Source organism: Podarcis muralis, chromosome 1 (genome assembly GCF_964188315.1).
Source record: "Podarcis muralis chromosome 1, rPodMur119.hap1.1, whole genome shotgun sequence".
Lineage (NCBI taxonomy): Eukaryota > Metazoa > Chordata > Lepidosauria > Squamata > Lacertidae > Podarcis > Podarcis muralis.
The window spans coordinates 22,064,069-22,089,897 of record NC_135655.1 but is presented as its reverse complement, the minus strand read 5'-3'; the positions used below and the strand labels follow the sequence as shown (position 1 = coordinate 22,089,897).

The 25,829-nt window shown below is 41.6% G+C and overlaps 1 protein-coding gene across 2 annotated transcripts in view; it reads right to left on the bottom strand.

The window, feature by feature from the left end:
* The window catches only part of BTBD7 (BTB domain containing 7), a 78,461-nt gene that overhangs the window by 38,656 nt on the left and 13,976 nt on the right, over positions 1-25,829 (bottom strand). The window contains exons 2-3 of one of the 2 annotated variants that reach the window (XM_028717148.2): positions 10,161-10,349; positions 3,460-4,539 (exon numbers count right to left, since the gene is read on the bottom strand). In XM_028717148.2, coding sequence (XP_028572981.2) covers positions 3,460-4,539; positions 10,161-10,242 — 1,162 coding nt within the window. In that variant the 5' untranslated portion in view covers positions 10,243-10,349. The remainder of the gene's footprint in view (positions 1-3,459; positions 4,540-10,160; positions 10,350-25,829) is intronic. The other variant, XM_028717156.2, reaches the window with a different exon arrangement.

Sequence of the window (25,829 nt, the reverse complement as noted above, 5' to 3'; positions counted from 1 at the left end):
ATCTGAATCAAACAATACTTTCACCTTAAAGGTAAAGGTAAAGGTACCCCTGCCCGTACGGGCCAGTTGTGTCCGACTCTAGGGTTGTGCGCCCATCTCACTTAAGAGGCCGGGGGCCAGCGCTGTCCGCAGACACTTCCGGGTCACGTGGCCAGCGTGACGAAGCTGCTCTGGCGAGCCAGCACCAGCGCAGCACACGGAAACGCCGTTTACCTTCCCGCTATAAAGCGGTACCTATTTATCTACTCGCACTTAGGGGTGCTTTCGAACTGCTAGGTGGGCAGGAGCTGGGACCGAAAGACGGGAGCTCACCCCGCCGCGGGAATTCGAACCGCCGACCATACGATCGGCAAGTCCTAGGCCCTGAGGTTTTACTCACAGTGCCACCTGCGTCCACTTTCACCTTAAAGACCAACAATTATCATTGCATAAGCCTTTGTGGACCTGGCTTCCACTAAAAAACAAGAATGATGATGATGATGTTCAAGCGAGTTGCCCAAGGCATTTAATATTTTGCATTAATATATATACTAAGCATTTATAGATCATTACAGTGGTACCTCTGGTTAAGAACTTAATTCGTTCTGGAGGTCCGTTCTTAACTTGAAACTGTTCTTAAGCTGAGGTACCACTTTAGCTAATGGGGCCTTCCACTGCCGCCGCATGATTTCTGTTCTCATCCTGAAGCAAAGTTCTTAACCCAAGGTACTATTTCCGGGTTAGAGGAGTCTGTAACCTGAAGCGTTTGTAACCTAAAGTGTTTGTAACCCAAGGTACCACTGTATAAAGTGCTTTTCACCACCATCACCACAGAACACCCTCTTTCATGTAGGATTTGAGTTGCTGCTCACATATTTTGGGTTGAATTCCCGAGCACTGGTCAACTATAACAAGCACATACTTGGAGTATGGCATAATTCCTAATCTGAGTTGTGTATCTAAATCATTACATGACAAGAGTAATATCCAAACATTCTATACAGAGAACCCTACAGTCATGCATGAACACTGTAATCTCTGCAACTAAAATACAGATTCCCCTCCTACGTCACTCTTGTGCTATAGCAGCAGATCCACTTCTGAAAACATTGTCCAACCTGATGGGGAACCTGTTGTAGCATGATTAAGCCCAAGAACCCTGGAAAAGCAATTAACACTGCAATTCACAAGTGCTGTAAAGCAAATACAGTGGTGCCTCGCAAGACGAAATTAATTCGTTCCGCAAGTCTCTTCCGTCTTGCGAGTTTTTCGTCTTGCGATGCACGGTTTCCCATAGGAATGCATTGAAAATCAATTAATGCGTTCCTATGGAAACCGCCTTCAGACCAGGTCCGGGGACAGTCTGTCCCCCGACCTCTTCTGAAGGCTGGGGGGGGGGGTGAGACAAGGGCTTTTCTTCCCACCCCCAGCATTTTAAAAAACCCCGGGACAGCGGAGGACTTCTCCGCTGTCCGGAATGATCTTAAAATGCTGGCAGGCGGCAGCGGGAGGTGTTCCTGCCCCGCCGCCCGGCTTCGGAGCATCCTTCCGAAGCTGGGCGGCGGGGGGAGGTGTTCCCGCCCCGCTGCCTGGCTTCGGAGGAGCCTTCCGAAGCCGGGCGGCGGCGGGAGGTGTTCCCGCCCCGCTGCCCGGCTTCGGAGGAGGTCCGAGGACAGTGGGGAAGACGCGCTGCGCTTCCCCGCTGTCCCGGAGATTTCCCTATGAGCTTTCGTCTTGCGAAGGAAGCCCATAGGGAAATTCGTTTTGCGAAGCGCCTCCAAAACGGAAAACCCTTTCGTCTAGCGGGTTTTCCGTCTTGCGAGGCGTTCGTCTTGCGGGGCACCACTGTATTACCTTCATTTTTTCCCCACTAGCCTATAAAATTTCTTTAAACAGTATACTTTCAACAGGGAAATCCCTCACAAGCTTAAAAAGTTTTCTGATGTTCTAAAAGTGGATAATTTGAAAGGGAATCATAACTGACATTGAAACTGCATTCCTGAGAATCTCCGGACAAGTTGGTAGATAATATTCAAAAACACGCAAGGATTTCTGTGCAGGGCTCATGTTTTTAAAATAAAAACAAGTCAGTCCTGATCTTACCCAACACTACTTCTTGGGCCCATGTAAAAAGAGGGGGGGAGAAGAGTTTCCAGACTCCTATTTCTTGTTCGAAATAAGGTAATTTAGAAAGAACATGTCAAAAACCGTCAAAGGAAGTGCTGTTTCCACACTGACAGAGCATGGTATGTGCAAGCCCTTGCACAAGTAGGGTTTTTTTTAAGAGTGCAATCCAATGCACATTTACTTGGAAGCAAATCTACTGCGTTCAGTGCAGCTTACTCCCAAGCACACATATTTAGGGTTTGTTTTGGAGGTAGCGTCCCACCAAAGAGCTGCTAAATCACATGCTAAGCATGCAGAACTTCCCATGTTTAATCCCTGGTGTCTCTGGATCAGGGGTTGGCAAGGTTTTCCTCGCCTGGGCCGGTTCACTCCAGCAGAGATCCCTCCATGGGCTGGATTGAGTGTGCACGTGAGCGTGCGCATTCGCAACCTCCAGCGTTTGCACTTGCGCAAATGCGATTTCTGGCGCAGCGGAAGCGAGTCCCCACGGCGCGCTGGTATAGTGCAGCGTGCGGAGACTCCCCGAGTGGGTGGCTCGGTTCAGGGGTGGCTCGTGGGCCGGTTAAATGACCCCTTGGGGCTGCTTGTGGCCCATGGGCCTTAGGTTGCTGACCCCTGCTCTAGATAGAGCTGGGAAAACTCTTCCCTGAAACCCTGCAGAGCTGATGCCAGTTAGTGCAGAAAATATAGAGTTAAATGGACCAATAGGCTGATTTGGTACAAGGTAGCTTCCCATCTTCCATTGGAGGCTGTCGTGTACACATTAGGAATTGTTTAGTTGATTAGTCTTTTTATCAGTTGAAGAGCTCCAGTCAGGAAGCAGGCACCATTAAAACATATTTGTGAAATTACTTTAAAAACCTGGTGCCATCTTGTAAGAGACAGTACCCCTCTCTCTTACACACATATACAAATTGCTCTTAAGTTGGTGCCTGCTGCGACACATGCATGCATGATCTAAATGCAAATAAATTATCCTTTTTTGATAGAAGTATTGTTTATCTTCAACTTTATACATATTAAGGCTGCTCTCCTATGTACATTTATCTGGGAGCAAATCCCATTAAAGACAGAGCAAATTGCTTCCAAGTAAGAATGAACTTAGTTAATTAATTATACAAGCTTTAATTAAGATTCTTTTAATCAGTTGATAATTCCAATTTTGACAGCTTCACTCACAGAAGTCTAACCTTAAGACATTTTTGCCTAGCTAGCGTGAGATGGCTATAAGCACAGTCTTCAATATGCAGAAACTACAGCCAAGAAAACTCTCTCAACAAGAGTCGAACTTAAAATTTGCATTCAGATTCAAGTAGGGCAACAGGTTCTGAAAGGTATAAAATTACTACATACCTTGCGCAAGCATATTGAACTCCAGGAAGAGAGCAATGTGGTAAAGTTCCATAGCTTCTTCAGCCCTTGTCATGTTTGGCTTTCCTGCTACAAGAGCCTGAACTTCGCTTAAACTCCCCACTGACGGACTGCTGTGCAAAATAGAGAGGTCCACCAAATCTGTGTACATACAGTTTAAAATCACTCTCACGTATTTTTTTGGTATGATAGATTCATCCAGTATAATCCTTGTTGGAGTCCTTAGCGTTCGATCTGTGATTTCTTCACCGGTCCGTATTCTCCGCTGTAGTAGATGTCGAAAAAACGGGGACCGTGATGAAATTATAGCTTTGTGCGCTCTGAGCTCCTCATCTAAGCAGCTCTGACTTCCACCATAAGCTTCAACCAGTTCAGAGTCAGAGGAAAAGCTGAGAACCACATCATAGTAACACATGTAGTCCAACAGCCCTCGCATATCAACATCTAAAGAATTTGGTGTTCCAAATTCTTCACTGAGCTGCATAAGGATGTCAACGTTTTGAAATCTCGAGTCCTCCATTCCAAATTCTCCTGTGTACAAGTAGTGTAACAATGCAGAAAACATGGGCAGGTCTATACCAGCTGTGTTGATATCCATTATAATCTCTGCACCATACTCCGGTGAAGAAGAAAGTAGGGTCTTAAAAAACGGGCACCTTGCAGCCAAAATTGCACGATGCACAGGGAAGCAAGTCTCTTGAAATATTAGATCTACATCCGTACAGTATTTGAACTCATACAGTTCAGCCATGTCTTTCTGCAACGTTCTGGCTTCTGGTCTTGCCAAACTAGCTTGTAGAGAAAGCTCTTTTAAGGCTAATGTTCCTTCATACTCCTCCACTAACGCATTGACATCTCTAACATCCCAGCCTGAGAGTAGCTCACGCATCTGCTTGGCATGATCGGCAGACCGGCTAGACTTTCGGCGCTTAATAAACTTCTTTTTGAGGGTGGCAAGCCCAGAGCTTTTCTTTTTCTTGTCTTGAGGTTTCTCATGGCCATGGTCAAGGCTATACAGTTTGGATTCACAGCCATAGCCTTGATGAGAATAGGAGGATGTTCCTGAAACAGAAAGGAGAACTGTGTGTGGATCTAATACGGAAAACCCTGGAACACATGGTAGTTAAATGTGTGCAGCAAGCATGTTCTATGCTTAAGATATAATATTTTATTCTCCTGCTAATTGTGCTCTTTTAAAAGGTGCATTTTACATTTAACTTTCTTAAGTAATGTTTTCTTTTGAAATGTTAATTTTTTGTTAACTTTGCTGCATTAAATGTGCATTCTGTAGCTGACCTCCTTTGTAATGCTTTAGTCTGAAATCTTTAAGACAATATTTTAGTTTCCTGTTAATTATGTTGCTATGAATTTATGTTATACAAAGTGGTACAGAAATGAAATAAACAACAACTACAAATAGTAGTAATAATAATAATAATAATAATGCTAGCAGTTATACTATTATACTAAGTGATCTATAGTGTTAAGTGACTTACAATAACAAATTGCCAAAACACAATAATAAAAACAAAAACCTTCTATAAAAGCACAAAGTAGAGCAAAAAAAGTGGACCAACCAAGTCTACAACCATGGACTCAAAAGCAGTAACACGCACAGGAATAATTTTACATTGGCAGTCACCAACTTGTCAGACCTAGGACCAACACTTAGCCCTAACCTGCAGTACAGAGACACTTTTTAAAACACTGAATCTTCCCATTGCACTCTCATCAGACCCCCCCTCCCCTCTTTCTGCTTCTCTGAAAAAGAAAACAGCATTGGCAATGTTGTCCTGTCTTCGGTCAGAGGGGTACCAACCGATCAGTTAAAGACCAATGCCATAGACAACAAGAAGATTGAGTTCCCTCCTTTTCACATCAGCTACAAAAAGGAGAATTGGCCTGAAACTATAATCATTTATCTGGAATATGTGACTAAGTGGAAAAATCCCACTTGCTTTCCTGTGGTTTCACTATTTTTATCTATTTTATGTCTGTTCATTATCCTGTTTCTGAGGACTATCCATGTTTGCTAGTCATATACGGTCTTCTGGAAAGCCAGTACAGTGAGATATCGTACAAAGGATACATTTTTTATTTATTTTAAAGATAACTGCATCCTGCTTGCATCATTTATCACAGAGATAAGTGGCTCCACAGGACAGGTCATTACTGGGATTGGCCTCGCAGGGCAAATTTGACAGGCAAGCGGACAATCACATGCCATTATAGTGGTACATAACTGCCAGGTGGGCACCACTGCCCACCTCTCAATATCCCTTGCATGGGATTTCCATGCACCCTGGTTGTCTGGCTCATGGGAACCTACAACAGCTGCAAAGCTGTTCTGTTGACTGCAAAGGGATTGAAGACAGCTCCTGCATTCCCATGTGAGCCTCTGGAGCCTGAAACGGAAGTGTGGGTGGGGCTGTTGGAAAGCCCTTTGCAAAACCACTCTTTGAAGCAGTGCCCCCCTCCTTTTAACATCACTCAAGCAATGCTTAAAAGGAGGGAGACTACTTCAAACAGCAAGTTTGCAAAGGCCTTTAAGACAATCCCCACGCTTCCACCTGAGCCTGCGAAGACTCACAGAGGAGCCTTAAAGCACTTGGCAGAAGTGGTATTTGTAGAAGTTCCATGCTTCTCCTTTAAGAGAGCATTGGTGGGGAGAAGAGAAAGAAGCCTGCAATGTACAGGCTCCTTTGTCTTCTCGCCTGCCCTCTTGCTTAAATGAGGCACAGGTGATGTAAGCTGATGGGCAGGTGCTTTAAGGAAAATGACTTTGTGGGACAAATTGGACTCCCCGTCAGGTCAAAATATCAGCTTGCAGACCAATTCAGAACCTTCTTCTATTCACATTATTCCTCTGGGTAAGCCTAGCATCTAAAAATCCGAGATTCATTCTTAAGAATGTAATGGTAAAGGTAAAGGGACCCCTGACCGTTAAGTCCAGTTGCGGACGACTCTGGGGTTGCGGTGCTCATCTCGCTTTACTGGCCGAGGGAGGTAGCACCTAACAATGTGAAATGTTTGTAGTCCTATGACAGACATAGAAAGCACTTCTGTCTTAAACTGTTTGTACCTCAAGGCAAACTGATGCCTGTTTACGTAACAATATCTATATCTGATTAAACTGATGCCATGCAAAGGTACCTCATGCAAAGGTTTCATTCAACTTCTATATTCCTTTTCACTCTCTTGTGCTTTTGTGTAAGTATCATATACTTGGCCCAAGTATAACACAGAGTTTTAATCCACTAGCAAATACTACTTTTCTTAGCTGCCACTGCCTTATGGTGTCTTGGATAGGCCACAAAACAAAAACAGAAGGCATGAGAAGCAAGGTCTCTGGCCCTGTCTCATCTAACCAAGTCTCTGAGCTCTCTTGCTGATCTGGGCATGAAGCCAAGTGCATAATCAAGCAGTCTTAAGATGACTGTGTTAACAACATAGGTGAAATCTAATACTGATAACTAGTCAGTAAGAACTCTTTAAAATAAATAGATTATATTAGATTGAAGTACATAGGAACAACATAAAAAAACCCCTCACTTAGACAAAATCCTTCCTCTGGTGGATTGGATAATACTACTGAGCAGGAGATATAAGCTTGTAAATTCCAAAACGTTAATTTTTCTAAACTATTTCAAATATGGAGCAAACCAAAAGGTGCCTGGCTCATGGGATCAAAAAGGAAAGCACCCTCCCCCATGATACACTCTGTTTAAAACAAACTGTAGATGATGTGACAAAATTGTTGTTCCACCCCTCCAAAATGAACCAATCATTATTGCTAGGGGGCGGTCATGTGAAACGCCAATCAAGACTAGGCAAGTCAGGGATGACATCATATGCCATCAAGTCTCCTGAAGTTTGTCCTGCAGCAGCTATTACCATTTAAATGGGTGAGTCCAGGACAGAACATGTTTAGAGGATGCCCTGCCAGGTAACAAATTAACATATAACAAATCAACATTTCCACCTGGGAGGTCCAGGAGGATAGGTCAGCTGTGTGACAAAGGGGATTAGGTTACACTAATCTGCAAGCTTTATGATGGAGGGTGTGCTGAATCTCGGCAACATTACGTTATGTTGCAACAGTTTCATTGTTTCACAGAAGGCATGAAACAAATCTGCTTTGCTTACGTATAAAATCCTACCTAGATATGCTTGTTCCATTTTAATTAAGGGCCAAGGAAGCAACTCAACAACAATTCTTACATTTCCATAGAACAATACTTTTGGGACTGTCCTGAAATCCATTTTAAAGATACTCTGCAAGTTCATTATAATTACTTTCAGTACCCTCTTAATATGGATTTGCATTCCCTGTTCAATTCCACAAGTTGGTTGTAGCTTTCTAAAGGAAAGCTTGAAAAAGAAGCCCCACCCTGCCTTGTCCCTGCTACACACACCTGGGGCCATTTTACCATGGATCCTAAAAGGCAGTTCAAACAAAAAAGATCTAACATGACTTTCAAAAAATGCTCCAGAGAAAAGTGAACAAAACCCAGGCTTGCTGCAAGTTGGAAATATTCAAGTAGTAATTGAGGCTTCAAGGGGAGCCTCCAAAGGACTTAGGGTTAATTAATACCCAAGATTTACCTTGAGCAAGAACAATCTTGCTATTAAGTCTGATGGGCTAACAATGAGACGTTATTTTAATAGTGTACTTATTCCAAGTTTGTGCCAGAGGCAAAACCTGACAAAATCATGGAGTTCAAACACCAAACTTCCAGGAAGCCTAGTTTTTAATTCTGAAATCTGCAGTCTCCTACTAGTTTCCAGACCCACAGTGTTGGAGGGTGGAAACTCATTTTTGTTAAGTGCGTTCTCCTTATCTGATCTGGCCTTTTATTTTGTGGCAGCTGAGAGAAAAATTTTATCCATGAGAAACTGACTTGCAAAACACTTTGAACTTTAGAACAACTTCCACATGCCACAGCTTACACACACAGCTGAGCAAATTGTATTTTAAGGGGTAGCTGATTGCCCAATAAAGCTAAAGTGACCCTTGTTCACTCCTATTACTAATGCACATACACTTTACTTACAGTGGGACTTGGGATTGCGCCAGCCCACCCTGCTGCTTGCTTATGAGCCTAGATGTAACATGCATGTGGAAGTTACAACAATAGAATGATATATCTCTAGGATCAAAAATCTGTGGTTGTATCCAATGCCATCCAAGTGATGACACATGTGCAAGGGGAAATTACTGCCCCTAGACAGGAGACTCACAGCAAAATATTTGGATGTGGGGAAGAAGGTTGCTTGTGGGAGAAACTGAAAATCAGTTCGAGGCAGCACCATTAACACACTGTAGAAACTGGTAGAAGGGCAAGATGAAAACTAGATTCACAGAAGAAACAAGGAACGAGGTAAAAAACAACAACACGGACCCAATTTTGACATAACAATAAGCACTGGATTATTGTTACATGCATAAGCCTTTGTCTCATGCATCCCATCTTCTCCTTTGGCATAGCCTTAAGGAGACTGAGAATTTTTACTTCTGATTTCAATTAGCCACAGTTTAGCATTTCGGCCACATTCTAAACTGTGCTTGGTCTTAACTATGGTTAGTTGGAACAAGATAGCTGCATAACCCATGTCTTGAAGCTGGCGTGTTTCAGCTAACCATACTTAAGAAGGCCAATGCGTTTGTCAGGCTTCAGACATCACAACAAGTGTGGCTGGTTTAAAAGAGATGTGAAAACTTCCATACACCTTCCTGCTGCACCTGAGGGGAGGAGCTAGTGAAGGAGTCTGGGAGAGGCTAGGCATGCTCTCTTGACACTGAGACCACTGTCACCTTGTATGGACACTTTTTGATTTTGCCATCCAGGGAGTTTGAATAAATACTACAATGCATTTAATTCAAGGTAAGTATTCCAAATGTTATAATTACAAAGTACATCCAAAACAGATAAAAACAATTTTGCCATGGTAGTTACCAATTATGAACATATTAGACCAGTTCTTTTTCACCTTGGTTGCCTCCAGATTGAGTTCTGTGGCCAAATCAAAGTGCTGTTTTTTACTCATTAAACCTGCATGGCTTGGTATTTTCCTATATATATCTAACATCATCAGTGAATGCCCTTTGTCAAATGCCTCTTAATCCTATTTAGAGATTGGCTGCACAAGCAGAGAATCTTCACTACTGTGCCCCACCCCCAATTATAGGATGCTCTCCCTAACCCTACATTAAAAAAAATTCAGTGCCTAATACTTTGCACAGCCTTGATGAGGTTTTGATGTTTGATGGTTGAATAACCTTGATTTAGTGCCGAAAAGAAGTTTAATCTCTCCTGGTTGGATGCATGTTTTAACTTTATAAGACTGTTATTTTCCTTTTATGTCAGTGGATATGCTTAGAGTTACACTGTACTGCCCTGGTTGTTGGCTTTTAGTGTTTACTTGAGTCTATTTATGATTTTGTTAAGTCCTTTTATTTGCTCATTGCTCAGAGAACATTGTTACAGAATGACTCATAAATGTAATAAATGGAAATTATGTGAACCCACAAAGTTCACAGTATCCTAGTATCTTAGATCTATATAACTTGCTAGTCTTTCTCCTTTCTTTCTTTCTTTCTTTCTTTCTTTCTTTCTTTCTTTCTGATATCACAAGAAAACCTATGCCCTGGAAATTAAAACTTAAAGGCAGGAGAAACTTACCTATGAATGTCTGTTGTGCCTGAGAATTTCCCCCTACCCTTGGGGAACACGAATGAGGGTAGTTCGAAGCATTAGCACCCATTTTCTTCAGTCACTCAGGCATTCCACTTGCTGGCTCATCAGCACACAGTTCCATAATCCATTATAAAACTTCAAGACATGGCTCAGGTAGGTTCTTTGCCTCCATTTCTGAACAAAAAAACAAAAAAAGAATAATCATAATCACTGCTGTCTTCCCAAGTACACAGCTGTACTTAATACTGTACTTAATTCAGTAAGAGAACATTCATTATGACAAATGCCTGAGTGAGAAAAACGCATTTAGAATGCAAAAGCAAAATCAGCAGTGCTGCTACAGTTTAAGAGATTGGTAGCCCAATGTTATGCATGTTTGCTGGGAAGTAAATCCCACTGTATTCAGTGGGGAATAGTGCAGCTTTAAAATGTTTAAAATGTTTTCACACATTACATTTAAACCACAGCAGTTTAAATAAATGCAAAATCTGTGGTAGCCAATATGGAGATTTTCAAGACAATCCTATTTCCCAGCTCAATGGGTGGCCTTATTTCCGTCAGCTTAACCCAACACGGGATTGCCATGCAGGACCTTAAGTACCTTGGAGAAAAGTTGGGTTCTGTGTTCAAAATTAGCCAGGTGCTTTTTGCTACCGGTGTGGGTCCAACTGCAAATACATGGAGATTTCTGGGTGCCAGGTTAGCGACCACAGTTTAAAAACCTCTGCCTTACTCCATAGTTAATACCATTTCCATTTCCACTGTGTGTGTTTCTCCTTCTTGCATACTGGGACAAGTACATTGTTGTAAGAGCAAGCTACAGTCAAGCAGTAGAGACCATAGAATGATGGAATTGTAGCATTGGAAGGGATCACGAGGGTCATTTAATCCAACCACCTGGTGAACAGATATTCTGTTGGGGCAACCACAACCTAGATTCAAGGTGCTGTTTGGCGCCTAGTTTATATACACCCGAGTTTCTAACTGGTTGGGTTATAAAGGCAATAAAGTGCTGTGTATGAGGGACCAGTTCTTACTGCACACTTTCCTTGTGCTGAAAATATGCCATCATCTAATACCAAGTTATCTGTTCAACTCAGGTCCTCCTGCGCCTTTGATGATGCTATCCCAGCTTTAATTGTTGTTTAGATGTACATTTTTATATTCTTAATGATATCTGAGAAAAAATCACTTCCTATAAATGTTTCAGATGTGCAGGTATAGTGGTTTTATGCAACTCATGAGCACACAAAAAGTGCTGTTGAAAATCTGTCTGTCTGTCTGTCTATCACCCGCCCTTCACCCCAAGGTCCAGGGCAGGTCTCAACATTAAAAGCCATTAAAAACAACTTGCACCCATATAAATAAGATGGGTCCTAAAAATGTACACCTTTGGGACAGATACAATGGTACCTCAGGTTACATACGCTTTAGGTTCCATACGCTTCAGGTTACAGACTCCGGTAACCCAGAGATTGTACCTCGGGTTAAGAACTTTGCTTCAGGATGAGAACAGAAATCGTGCTCTGGCGGTGTGGCAGCAGCAGGAGGCCCCATTAGTTAAAGTGGCACGTCTGGTTAAGAACAGTTTCAGGTTAAGAACGGACCTGCGGAACGAATTAAGTACTTAACCCGAGGTACCACTGTATTGGACTACTGTAATCTGCTCTATAGGGGGCAGCAGCTCCTAGGCTTTGATCAAAAGCTGCAACTGGGGCCAAATACTGGGGCCAAGAAGGCTGTTAGTACACTATACCCTTGGTTCGAATCCGCATGACGAGGTGAGCTCCTATTGCTCTGTCCATTGCTCTGCTAGCTTCTGCCAACATAGTTCAAAAGCACACCGGTGCAAGTAGATAAATAGGTACCGCTGCAGTGGGAAGATAAACCGTGTTTCCGTGCGCTCTGGCACTCATCACGGTGCCCCATTGCGCCGGAAGCGGTTTAGTCATGCTGGTCACATGACCCAGAAAGCTGTCTGTGGACAAACACTGGCTCCCTCGCCCTAAAGTGAGATGAGCGCTGCACCCCATAATCCAGGGGTCCTTTGCCTTTTTTACCTTTACCCTTTTCTGATTGGCAGTTTGCACTGGTTGCCAATTTGCTTGTGAACCAAGTTTACGGTTCTGGTATTGACTTATAAAGCTCAAAATAACTTAAGACCCCATTATCTAAGGCAATGCATTATCCCACCTGAACCTGCCAAGCCACTCATATCTTCAGAGGAATTCCTCCTGGAAGTGCCTCAGCCTGCTCTACTTGACCAGGCATCAACCAGGAAAAGGGCTCTCTCTGCAGTGGTGCCTGCATTATAGAACAGTCTCCCCACAGGGACCAGGCAGGCACCTCGGTAACATATTTCTGATGGCAATTAAAAACACTTTTGTTCACCTAGGAATTTGTGGATTGGGAATTGCTGGCTCTATTTATTGCGCTTATGCAACTTATTTGGTATATTCTGTTTTGTTTGAACCTAACATTGTTGATCAACCTGTATGCTGCTTCGGTAAACCACATGAAAAGCAGTACAGAAGTATTTTCAGAAATAAAATAATGAGTAGAGATGCGTGTGGTTGTAAGTCAATGTAACTGAGTTGCGATATGTAAACCTACAAAATGAGATGTGCTGCATGTAGGATCTTGTATGTGAAGCAATGGAGGCACTCCCTTCCCTGTAGCGCTTTTGAGCCTAACAAAAAACTGGGTGTGTGAGAGTGAGTAAAATAGCAGACAGATCTTGAGATACTGTGCTGCTCTGGCCACATGACCCCAGTAACCCAAGCCATGCACATGGGCAAGTAGGAACTCTCTTTGACAAAGGGTCACCACTTTCTGTTGGATCCTGTCTGCAAAGAAAAACAGTTACAGCCATCTACTCAGGTTCAATTAAAATGGACCATGGTCAGCAATGCTGTGAAGAGGACAAGATTCTGGACTTGTTCCAGAAAAAAATGTTTTACCTTTCTCAAATTGCAACATACCATGCTGCGTCATAAGCAGTGCATTATGCCTCCACAACCACAGGGGCCAATCTTTTTTCTTATCTGTGGGGTACATTTGGCTGAAATGAAACCATTCCTTTTACAAATAACAGTTCTGCATGAATCTCAAGGGAAATTTCTATAAGATCATGATTCACTGGAACTTGACCCAACTAGCATGAGCAAAAAACACCCAGCAATAAGCAACCGGTGTTGGAAATGTAAAACTTTCACATGATTGGGAATGTGCAATAATTAAAATATTTTGGGAGTCTGCGCTAACAGAAATAAAGGACATCCTTTGTCAGAGCTCCACAGAGACCCTTTTGCAACAGTATCCGGATACTGCAAAAGACTAATTTCAAAAGACAACGAAGAAACAATAACATCAGCAAAGATGGAAAGTGGAAAAATTCCCTACACTGTTAATAAATTCCTGGCTCTCCAGAGTTTAAGAAATGGGTTATATGTCTAAGCTTGTAAACTTAAAAGTAAGAGAAGGAAGACAACTTCTTTGTATTTTATTGGAATAACGAAGGGCAAGAACAAACAAATGCATATACAGTAAATTGTTAGGAGACGTTTTGAAACATGAAACTTTGCTTTTATAGCAGATTTTCATTTACTCTTTCACTCTAAATGACTGACAAGAGTGCAATACAAAATATATTAACATATATACCTCAAATTTCACAACTGATACTTATCAGTTATAAATAGGGTCAGTTCAGTATCTAATACATTAAATTATTTAACATTAAGTACAGTATTGTCTCATGTACAGATAATTTATATAATACTATTTTATGAATATACTTTTCCTTTGATCTTTTTGAATAACAAATAAAAACATACTTCTTTGCTAGGGCAGATTTAGAACTGAGTCCTGGCATTGTGCAATTTTCATTTTTATGGCTCCACCATGAGGGTTTGCTTCTGATGCAACACCACAAACAGACAGGAAGTAATAATATTGGAAGCTGCCTTATATCAGGACAGTCTATTTGTCCACCTAGCTGAGTATTCTCTACTCTGACTGACAGCAACTCTCCAGGGTCTCAAGAGGAGGTCTTTCCGATCAGCTGATACTTTTAACTGCAGATGCCAGGGTCTGAAGTTGAGACCTTGTGCAGGCACAGCGTGTGTTGCACCACTGAGCTATTTCACACACTTAACTAATACCCTCTTTTCAGCATGAGCCATAAAGTACTGTACCTTATTTTTTTTCTTTCACTTGTGATTTAAAAACCCTAAATTCCAGGGGCAGGTCACATCTGTTTACAGGATGCCTCATCTTGCCCCTGTTCCTGTACAGCTTATGCCAACTACCATACAGTGGTGCCTCGCAAGACGAAATTAATCCGTTCCGCGAGTCTCTTCGTCTTGCGGTTTTTTCGTCTTGCGAAGCACGGCCATTAGCGGCTTAGCGGCTTTAAGAAAAAGGAAACAAACTCGCAAGAACTCGCAAGACGTTTCGTCTTGCAAAGCAAGCCCATAGGGAAATTTGTCTTGCGGAATGACTCAAAAAACGGAAAACCCTTTTGTCTAGCGAGTTTTTCGTCTTGCGAGGCATTCGTCTTGCGGGGCACCACTGTAGTTATTTCTATGGCTACTGCATAGGCAGGAAACCTCATGACCAGGAGCTCCGATGTAGCTAGACCAGTTATTTAGAGTTGTGTACACATTCGGGCCTAAGAACTCTCTTCAGGCTCAGAAGGCAATGGAGGTACATAACAACGGCTGCTGAGGCTAGCATGCAGTACAAAAGCTCTGACATGGCTAGTGTGAGTATAAATACTAGGTGCATTGGCTTCTGCCCATTTCCTAGTCGATAAGATCAGTACTTTATGCCTGTTGGACTTTAGACACACCCTCAATCCTTCATCCTACCTCCAGCAACTGATCTCAGGGCTCAAGTCCTGGTAATGCAGCCCTCTACCCTAGCCTGGCTCACAGCCAGACTTCCTATTAGGTAGAATGATTCTTGCCTCAGGCTGCTGATTTTGGGTGTCATGAAAAGGCATTATTTAATCTACTGATGTTCTATTTTTACTGCCAGAAAGAGAGGTGCTTCTGGGAGTTTTTTTACCTGAAATGCCAAAGTAGCTTGACCAGCCTTTGTTGGGTACTATGCAACTTGACTGGGGGAGGACATCATTTACTGCTCCATTGTAGGCAGAAATATGCATTGAACCACCCTTGCCGGACATGGGAGGCTATAGCATCAGTTGGCATGGAGACGTACAAAAGATGTTTAGTTTTAGTTTTAACTAGCGTTTAGTTTTAACTTACAACTAAAGTCACCGTTGTAACCTCTATTTCATACAGGTGGAAATTCCTTTTGCCATTTTGAAAAGATAGGGTTTTCTCTCTCTTGCTAAATAAAGAATAGGAGTTCCCCGATTAAACGTGGTTAGTTTGAGAAAAACTCCCAAGCTAATGACTCAACTATGCTCTTGTTCCTTCTCTCTCTGGATGGAAGAAATCAACACAGTCTGTTAGCATTATCACTGCTACAGTCTGAATACTTTAAAAAGGAGCAAAGGTGAAAGGCTACTCAACTCAATGTTCTTCTTACAAGGACCTCTTATGTGTGCCGGATGAGCTAATCCACTCCCCCCTTGCACAGTTATTTCAATGGTGATAAAAGACCAGTGAAAAAACACACTGATAACTGCCTTGCGAAATCAAGGTCCATCTAGCCCAGTCACTAAACAATGTTAATATACCAGAGTGAATACGTCACTGTCACATTAGCAATAGCTACGATTCCTGTGGCAATTAGGAAAATATGTCCATGGCCAAAGTTATTCACTAACCAGTCCCTGATGTTACGTAGCAGCGCTATAACAATATACAGAAAGCTTCCCTTAAAGTGGCTACTCACTAATGTGGTGAGCAATTCTTCAGAGAAACTCACCAGACACACAGCTTAGGCTCTCTCTTGACTAGGGATTCACTTTCCCCTCTGTCACCCCATGACATGATAAGGGTGACAAGAGGCATAGCTGTCAACTTACAGATTTGAAAATAAGGGACCAGCAGCCAAAATAAGGGACCTGCAGCCTCACCTGTTCCAGGCACTCCAGTCTTCCTGTCCTCCTGCAGTCTGGTCAAACTCAGGCTGGGTAGCTTCGAGAACACTGTCCAACCAACTTTGCAACCAGAGGTTCAACTGAATAGAATCTGAATCACATGTACCAAAAGGTCTATGCAGCCTCAACTTAAGATGGCTCCACGGCCTGGCTTTGCACTGCAAAGTTTGCAGCAGCATGTGCAACAAAATGGTGTCCAGCATTCAAAAAACCCCTCAGCTTGCATTAACTAGCCACACACAAGGCATACAAGCTCCACCCCCCAGTCGTTCTTAGACTTCTTATTAGGTGAGCAACACAGCGAAGCAACACAGTTGGAGCCTCCCTCCTCCCTGGCCGGCAGGGAGGGAGGGAGAGAAACTGCTTCCTTTGAAATTTAAGGGACATCATTTAAGGGACATTTAAGGGACAGCAGCGGGACATGGCGCTGGAATAAGGGACTGTCCCTTCAAATAAGGGACACTTGACAGCTATGACAAGAGGATATAGCCGCCCTTTCTATATAGAAGCTGCAGACCAAGCAGGAAACACCCATATACTGAGGTTTTTTGGCAGGGGCTCAATACAACAAAGACGGTCTGCGTCCCTCCCCAGCTTCAAATTAGAGATGTGGATTGCGCTGGCCATTTTGGCAGCCAGCAGCTTACTACCTCTCAAACAAGATCCTGCTTTTCCCTCTGCGTTACCCTTGGCTGGCCAGCAGGAACACAAGCTCATGCTGCTCTCCCTCAGTTCATGGACTAAGCTAAGGCAGCAAGCTCATGGACATTTATTTGGGAGTAAGCCCTATTGAACACAATGAGGCTTAGGTTCAAGATGAGCATCTTGGCTCGGCTATTAAGGCCAGCCAGAATTTGTGTAACCCAGCTTTTGACATACAGTACTATAAATGGAGATAAACACCAAAAATTGCATCTGCCTAACTGTAAAGTTGCCTTCAGCCCCAGTTCCAAAATCCCTGCTCCAAAGTTATCATTTATCACACATCAATACTGGAAAAATGAAATGTGCTTGATCACCTAGAAATGCAACAGCAGCACCCAGGAATTTTGACCATTTACTCAATTCTATGTGCAGTGTAATGCTGGCAGTATAAAAAAAAATTCCAAGGAGTACTGAAGCCAAGGAATCTGAAATATTTCTCGAGCCCTAGCATTCATGTTTAAAAGTTATCTTCCTTCCGTTCTTCAGTTTTGGGAAGAACATAAAACCACAGCTAGTACCTTTCCATTGATTTCCAAGATGATGGTTATATACCCAACATTTTAGCTCACTTTTACTGCTAACTGAAACACGAGGAGGTGCCAATTCCTCCCAAATACAATGCTCAGCACATAACAAATGTACATGATTCGTGCCACAATAAATATGCAAATTACTCTCCCACAAATTGTTAACAGCTTTTCAGCGTGGTACTTAAAAAAAATTAGTTGCATGCAAAACAGTAGAAATCTCTATTTGGGGAAGATGAATTTAAATAAGAAAGACAAACTGTAATATGTCAGCACCTAGGTCTGCAATACAGCAAACATCTCAGGTTCCCACCATTCCACAACTTTAGAATGTCTAAGGAAACTGGCAATAATCTGAGGCATCTGGGCTTATAGCCAGGAGTCCCCAGCCTAACAAAAGCTCTGTGTACAACTGGGCTTTGGGTAACAGCCATGCTTTTGTATACAAGTTTCCTCTCAACACCAGCATTTTCATACTATTTTCCACTAGGACTTCAAAGCGATTAAATGACAAGGTGCAAAACAAAAAATGAATATTGTGCAGCCAAATACTTCAAACTTCTGTTTCTTCCAAAAATGGGTATTCTCAGAAGAATAATGAAACAGCCAAATCTTCAGAGTATGCAAAGCCTGTTAATGTGTGAACTAATGTTATTTAGACAGATTGGCTTTTAATGTTATAATAATGTGAGAGTCAAAATGGGAGAGAGGGAAAAGTAATCCAGATGCACTACACTAGATCGTAAATTGCAAAACTTTTTCCTGTTATTAACTTGTTTTGAGAAATTACAAAACAAAAAACAAGCACTGTGTTCTTTTACCAGACTATATCCATTATAATAGCTCTGCAAACCTTACATTTTCCCATACACATACATGGCTTTGCTTGCTGCTGTGTACATATAACACAACACAAATTGGCCGATACAGGGGTGTCACAGTAGGGTAAAGCCCAATAGGACAAGACCCTAGGACAAGGGTCAGATCTACCATTCTTGCATGGTTCAGAGCTTGGAGAAAAAAGCTGCAAGTGTATTGCAGATGGCCACCAACTTGGATGCCTTTAAGAGAGGATTAGCCAAAACTCAAGGACAAGGAAATCAAGACCTCCTGGTCATTCCAATGGTTATGCTTTGCCTCCAATATCAGAGGCAGTGTGCCTCTAAATACAAGTTGCTGGGATTCACAGGTGGGCAGAATGCTGTTGTGCTTGGGGGATTCCCAGAGGCATCTGGTTGGCCACTGTGAGAACAGGATGCTGGACTAGATGGGTCACTGGACTGATCCAGCAGGGCTTTTCTTATGTTCTTACTGTTCTCACTCTCATACAATAGACCTGAGACACATGTTCCCAAAAGGTTGATGACTACTGTGGTATAACTTTAGCTTATAGTGGTTGTTTTGAACTGATGCCACTAGTCTCTGTCCTCACTTAAGTTGGGAATTGATTTGTGCCTCCACACTCCAAATTCTGTTCAGTTCATCTAGTGGAGGGAATAATTTGTCTCTCAATTGCTTATAATAAATTGAGATCTGTTTTTCCAGCTCCCTAGATATTTCAAGATTGCCCAGAGATGGTATATCTGAATGTATGGCCAAATGCAGCAGGGTAACAATCTAAAATTATCTTTTAATATTCTCCAATGTCGCAAGCACCTTCTGGAGAGCCAAGTGCCTCACATCTTTCCTGGCCCAATTTTTTTCATGTAAAAAACTAACTGATTTTAAAGCCCTGAATTGGTGCTGTCTAGTGAGGATATGGATGCAATTTATGGTTGCCAGTTAAGCTTTTTTGTTCAACTTTTGTTGAATACTGCCTGTATAGTACATTCAATAAGATGAGTAAAACCAAGATCAGTGTAAACTAAGTGAAAGATTGTATTTTTCTAGTTTGACTAAACTAGAAAAAGCTGGATAAGGAGTGGATAAGAAGCTTGGGGAATAGTCAGGTGCATTCATTCCCCCTTGGAACTCAAACCATCTCTGTGGTCTCAGAAAATTTCCTGTCCCTCCATTCCACTAAAGCTCAGCTGACATTTACAAGATTCACATTTCTGGAAGCAAAGTAGAAGCTAGGGCATGACACACATTGGAGTGAATAAGAATACTAGGGGCTAATGTGCCTCAAGTCTACTCAACTATGTGAATTTTTATTTTCTGGCATCCACTTTAATCTTTAAAGTTAGAAAATGCATGAACTAAGTGAATTATTAGTGTGATTGAAGAGACAGTGATTTCTTATTTTTTCTATAAGATAAAACAGCACCAACCTCTTCTTCCTTGCAAGACCAGCCAAAAGGCATCTTTACCTTTTATAACTTTGTTCCAATTACATGCATGACTACATGTGCTCTGCCAACTTTCCATGTCAGAGAAAATTATCTGTCTCAAAGATTAAATGTCATTAAGTCTGTATATGGTATATAAGATCTATGCAAAGGAATTTTAGTTTCACTGTGCCAATATTTATTTCTATAGCACCCCATCTATATTTCTATGGCACTCCATCTATGCTTCTTTAGCAGAAACATCTTTAGCATAAACACACCAATTTATAACTGGGTTGACAAACAGCAGTACAATGGGTAAATATTTCTTAAATGAACCCATTCCCCACAAGCAAACAATTTTAACACTTCATTAATGCTAGAGTGAGGCAACACACACACACACACACACACACACACACCCTCTGTACACCCTACTAAAAAGTCAATGAAATGACTCTTAGTACCTTTTCTACTATTTCATGTCACACAATGCCTACAGTATACAACCCAAGTTTCCTTAACTAGAGAGTCCCAATTCTCTGCTTAAAAATCTAAATGTTCCTGAAATTTGTCCTATGCAAATCCTGTATGTGGGTGCCAATGCATTCTTGCATTTATCTCCATTAAGTGATCTTTCACTTTTCAGCCCTCCAAATATCATTTTTTATTACCCATTAATACTTAAAGACAGAGGATCCTATTTACAACCCAGTTCTCTATCTCTCCCCCCCCCCCCACATTTTCTTTACCAGACAATATGGAGCAGAGTTCCATTCAGATACTACATTTCTTCAAGTTGCATTTCTGGTAGGATTGGAACTAAACACATGTAATCCTTGGCAGAGTGATAGTGTCCATGCAGTGTTTCCTGGATATCCATAGACACTGGCCTCTCATAGTTAATTTTAACTATGTTTGAAGATTGCTTAAACTAAAGGTTCCTTCACAAATTTTAACTTTTACAGAAACTGCATGGCTCAAAACATGTGTGAACACACTGCAAAACTGGCAATCAGATCATAGTTTGCCTTTATTTATTCTCTAACCACATAACAAACTCCTGCAACCAGAATGCAGGATTCACGTAATGTGCAAGTCTAGAGTTGGTTACTCACTTAGCATTTTAAGCTTATAAGACTACTACCAAGATGGTCACAAAGTGGCTTTCAAAAACAAATACACACACAGAAATTGAAAAACCATGTACAATATAATATAGAAGCATGGGAAGCATTGGAGGGGGAAGCTCCTTTCAAAGTTTATCACTTGCACCAAAAAGGGGTTGCAAGGTTTTAACCAAAGGCTAATTCTGTCTTTCAATACCACGAGGCTGCAAGTGTGCCGAGATGAGAAATCATGTTTTTAAGAGTTTAAAATGCCACAGTTTACACATTACCCAGCACATTGACCCTGTAATGGTATACGTTATATGATTTCCCCATACTCATTTTCTATAGGTTGGACATTTATATCTGTTGTTTAAGCATGGTCAATGTCCAGAGAAGATGTGGCTCAGCAATGTCTGGAGGTCCAGAGGTTCCCTACACATGCACCACAGTGTTTTGTTGCATTTGAATTGCTCATCAGCTATCAAAGATAATTTTGGCCTAGTTTTAAAAGCCTGTATGACAACAAATGACATCATTGTTATATACTAGTAAGTGATTCAATACTCAAGTACCCATGACTGTGGAATGAATGTCCAACACACCACTTTAAAAAGGAAACTATATTTACAATCAATGTTATAAGAAACTAAAGGAATTCACTGATCAAGAAAAATGAATTACTTAGCAGTTCCATCTTCTACATGTCTACTTAAGCCCCACTGAGTTGCATGGGGCTTACATATAAATAAGATGCATAGAATTGCAGCCAAAGAGTAATTTTACCTGTTGAGAATTCAACTCGGATATTTGTTTAATTTCTTGGTCCACCATGAGGAAATTATATATTTCAATTTGCATCAGGTGGACCTCCCTGTAATTCTGAAATGAACCTTAGCTTGAAGGAAAAAATATACTTGGGAAAATAAACCTCAAATGAAAATTATTTATGAATTAGCATAGAAATGGTAATTAAGCTCTTACTGAACTACTTTCCATTTAAGTATAACTATATGCTTCACACTAATATTGTGATGGCATAGTTCACAAAACATTTCCTTCCAAATCTCAAAATTCCAGAACTGATGCAACCAAAATTACAGCCCTTTATGTCCCACTTATTTTGATGGTAAGGTTAGAAACAGTAAGCATAGCTGATTTTGACTGATTTGTGGCTAATCCACTGAAGTCTGTGCATATGGCTCTTTACAGACCACTGGTCACCAGTGAGAAATAAGAGACATTTCTACCATTTGCAGAGGATTATCTGGCTTGTCTTTTGCAGTGCTACTGTGATCTTTAAATAGATAAACTTTGTTTCAATTGAACAGTGTGGACACTTGATCACCAGCTAAGCTTCCCAGTTCTGCTTATCTTCTCAGAGTGTTCAAGTCACTTTCCTACTCTAGTTTTCTTCCATCCTGTGAAATGAAAACAATTCCTAGTCCGTGTAAGATGCACAGCTGTATACTTGTACAGCTCAAATACAAAGTCATCTCAACTGTCTTGATTGCATAGCCAATGAATTTAGGCTTGGGAGCTGCTAAACTCTTCAGAATAAACACCTAGAAACTGACCACTTTGTGCATTCTATCACTGCAAAGCAATATTTCTCAAGCTGTCAAAGAGACCCCTTCAGAAACAGCAAAGTGGAAATTGATTTACAAGTCATACTTGAAAAAAAGACTATAAACAGTCAAGGTTCAGGATTTCCAAAAATGTGGGTCACAACAACACAGTAATTGTGATTCTGCAAATGTTGTGAGACAAATATTCTCAGGGGTGCATTCAACACTGGTCAAATTCAGAGTGGACCCATTAAAATAAATAGGCATGGCTAACTTAAGTACATTAATTTCAATGGGTCTACTCTGAGTTTGACTAACGCTGGAGACAACTCACAAGACTAGACATGAGGTGGCATTTTTAAAGGTGTGGCAGATTAGGAATCGTGCTGTCTTGCAAGTTGGAAGCAGGCAAATGTATTCCATGAGGTTTATAGGCTGGCATTGCTGGAAGAAAGAGCAAGATCAATCTCATCCAACATTCATTTTCCAAAGGTTCTGGGAGTTCACAAGTGTAAGGATAAAGGCGATCACTCTCTCCTGTGGCTCCCAGCAACACTTTATCACCAAAACAAACTTGAGCCTGGAGAGCTCAGTTCGTTAGAGTGTGGTGCTGATAATGCCAAGGTTGCAGGTTTGATCCCCATTTGGGACAGCTGCATATTCCTGCATTGCAGGGAGGTTGGACTAGATGATGCTCAGGGTCCCTTCCAACTCTACAATTTGAAGATTCTGAACATGGTACTTCTATTTAGCTAGCATGGCCAACAGCTACCATTAAGCCTATCTTACACTGTTCTTTTTCTAATCCTTTTTTCAAAGCTACCACATGTTCTACAAGTGCATTCTGTACATTAATTATGTGTTCTTTCATCTGCCCTAAACTGATTTTACTGGTTGACCCCAAGATCTGTCGTCACAAGCTGGAGAAACAACTTCTTTCCTCCACAGAGGTTAAAGGAGTGCAAATCACAGTCTCACTACAAAAAACACAGCCTCTTTTAGCCTTTTCTCACAATCAGTTTAAGCCCCCTCAGGACATGTGAAGTTAAGATTTCTTGGCCAAATGTATATCACTTCACACTTGCATTTAATCTCATTTGTTATTCCGTTGCCCATTCATCCACTGTGTAGAGATCCTTTTAGAGCTCTTTACAGTCTGTTTTGTGTTACACCACCTTGGCTGTCTCTTAGTGAAGACTGAGGTCATTGGACCTGAGCGACCACAGCCCTGCCCACCATGACACCACCATTGGCAGGACTGGCAGCAACAGCAACACATTATGTTTATTAAGAAACTACTTGCTTAAGGTAATGTTGTATTCTCTTGCTAATTACGCTGTTTTAAATGTGCATTCTGCACTTGACCTCCTTTGTAATGTTTTATTTTGAAACCTTAAGTGAAAATTTTAGTTTCCTAAAATACTGTAGCAAATGTATACAGGCAACAACCATTTCATGCGTGTTCAGAGCATGTGCAGCTGTGCACGTGCGTACAGTGGTGCCCCGCAAGACGAATGCCTCGCAAGATGAAAAACTCGCTAGACGAAAGGGTTTTCTGTTTTTTTGAGTCGTTCCGCAAGACAAATTTCCCTATGGGCTTGCTTCGCAAGACGAAACGTCTTGCGAGTTCTTGCGAGTTTGTTTCCTTTTTCTTAAAGCCGCTAAGCTGTTAATAGCCGCTAAGCCATTAATAGTCGCTAAGCCGCTAATAGCCGCTAATAGCCGTGCTTCGCAAGACGAAGAGACTCGCAGAACGGATTAATTTCGTCTTGCGTGGCACCACTGTATTGCTGCAACCTGGAAGTGGTGGAAATGGGAAGGTAATGAGGCAGGGCAGGCTTACACGTGCTCCGCCAATATACGCGGGGTTCAGGAAAGCATCCCCATCATTTCCTGTACTTTATATGTGACTTTCTTCTCTAATGTTTGATTCTGGATTGTTTTATTTGATATTGTAATGAAGGTTGTAAACTGCTGTGAGATTCCCGCCCCTAAAAATATAAAGTAGTATAGAAATGAAATTATTATTATTATTAATCCTGAAAAATTTGGTAACATCTGCAAACTTGGCTGCCTCACTGCTCACCCCTGATTCCAGTTCATTTATAAATAACTTAAATAATTCAGGTCCCAATATGGATCCTTTGGGACTCCATGGTTTATTTGACTCCATTTGCTAGTCATTTTCTGGATGCCATCACATTAGTCCTTTACAGCTACAGAGATTGCATAAAGGCCTATTAAATGTCAGGTTCAGGAGATCTGGAGATCGGTATTTCACCTTAAAAAACACATCTTTTACAAACGTATTATATATGGAGCGTGGGCTGCACAATGTGACACATAACAGCAACTTCTAGTTCCCAAGATACTCAAATGGGCTCCTCAGGGACTATGATGGTTTGAAAGCTCATCTTCTTGACTTTAAAGGTACTTCCTCATAGGTATGTTAATCCTAGCTGCACTGATGCTAGAGATGAGAAACTCAGAACACCACTTTGTTTTCTCTTTTCTTCTCCTCGCTTGCCTTACTGAGATGTGCTATTAAACTAAGCTGAAACTGCAAGTATAAAAAAATATCACTCATTTGGAACAATTTATTGATTTAAGCACCAGAAAGTTGCCAGGCCAAAGGCTATTTAACCTATAGGTTAAACAGATGGGCAGAGAAAGCCAGTGAACTTCTGGCTGGACATTTAATTCTATTTTAGTTTATTCTGTTTCATTCTATTTTTATATCTTGTCCTTCATCCATAGCCACCAAAACTGGTAAATTATCAAATTTCTGTAATCCAGGCATATATTAAAAGGCTGGCAGAGGGGGGCAGATTTTCAGATTGCATGCTCTAGCTGAGAAGGTCTAATGATGGCCTATAGCTCTTTGAGCTTCCCACAAGGATGGCACTACCAGCAAGGCCTCCTCAGCAGATCAAAGGTAACAAGTTGCTGGTATGGAGAGAGGTGTTTTCTTAGGTAAGTGGGGCACAGCTTGTTTAGAGCTATGCAAGTCAAAACTAAAACCTTGAATTGGTAGCCAGTGAAAACATTGAAGGGGCAACGTTTTATGGTCTCTCACAGCTGCATTTTGCAGTAGGGGCAACTTCCAAACAGTCTTCAAGGGCAGCCCAAAGTACAGCAAATTGCAATAATCCCAATGGAAAGTTACTAAAGCGTGGATCACAATGGCCACCCTTTCCCGGTCTAGGAATAGCTGTAGCAGGTGAACCAGTCACAAATGGAAAGAAACTCTCCACCCCACTGAAGACACCTGGATCTCAAGTGACAAGGTGGAATCCAGGAGCACCATGAGACTATGGACCTCATCTTTCAGGGGGAATTCAACCCAACTGAGAACAGATCTTGTACCTAATTCTTAGACATGGGACTACCAGTCTACAATGC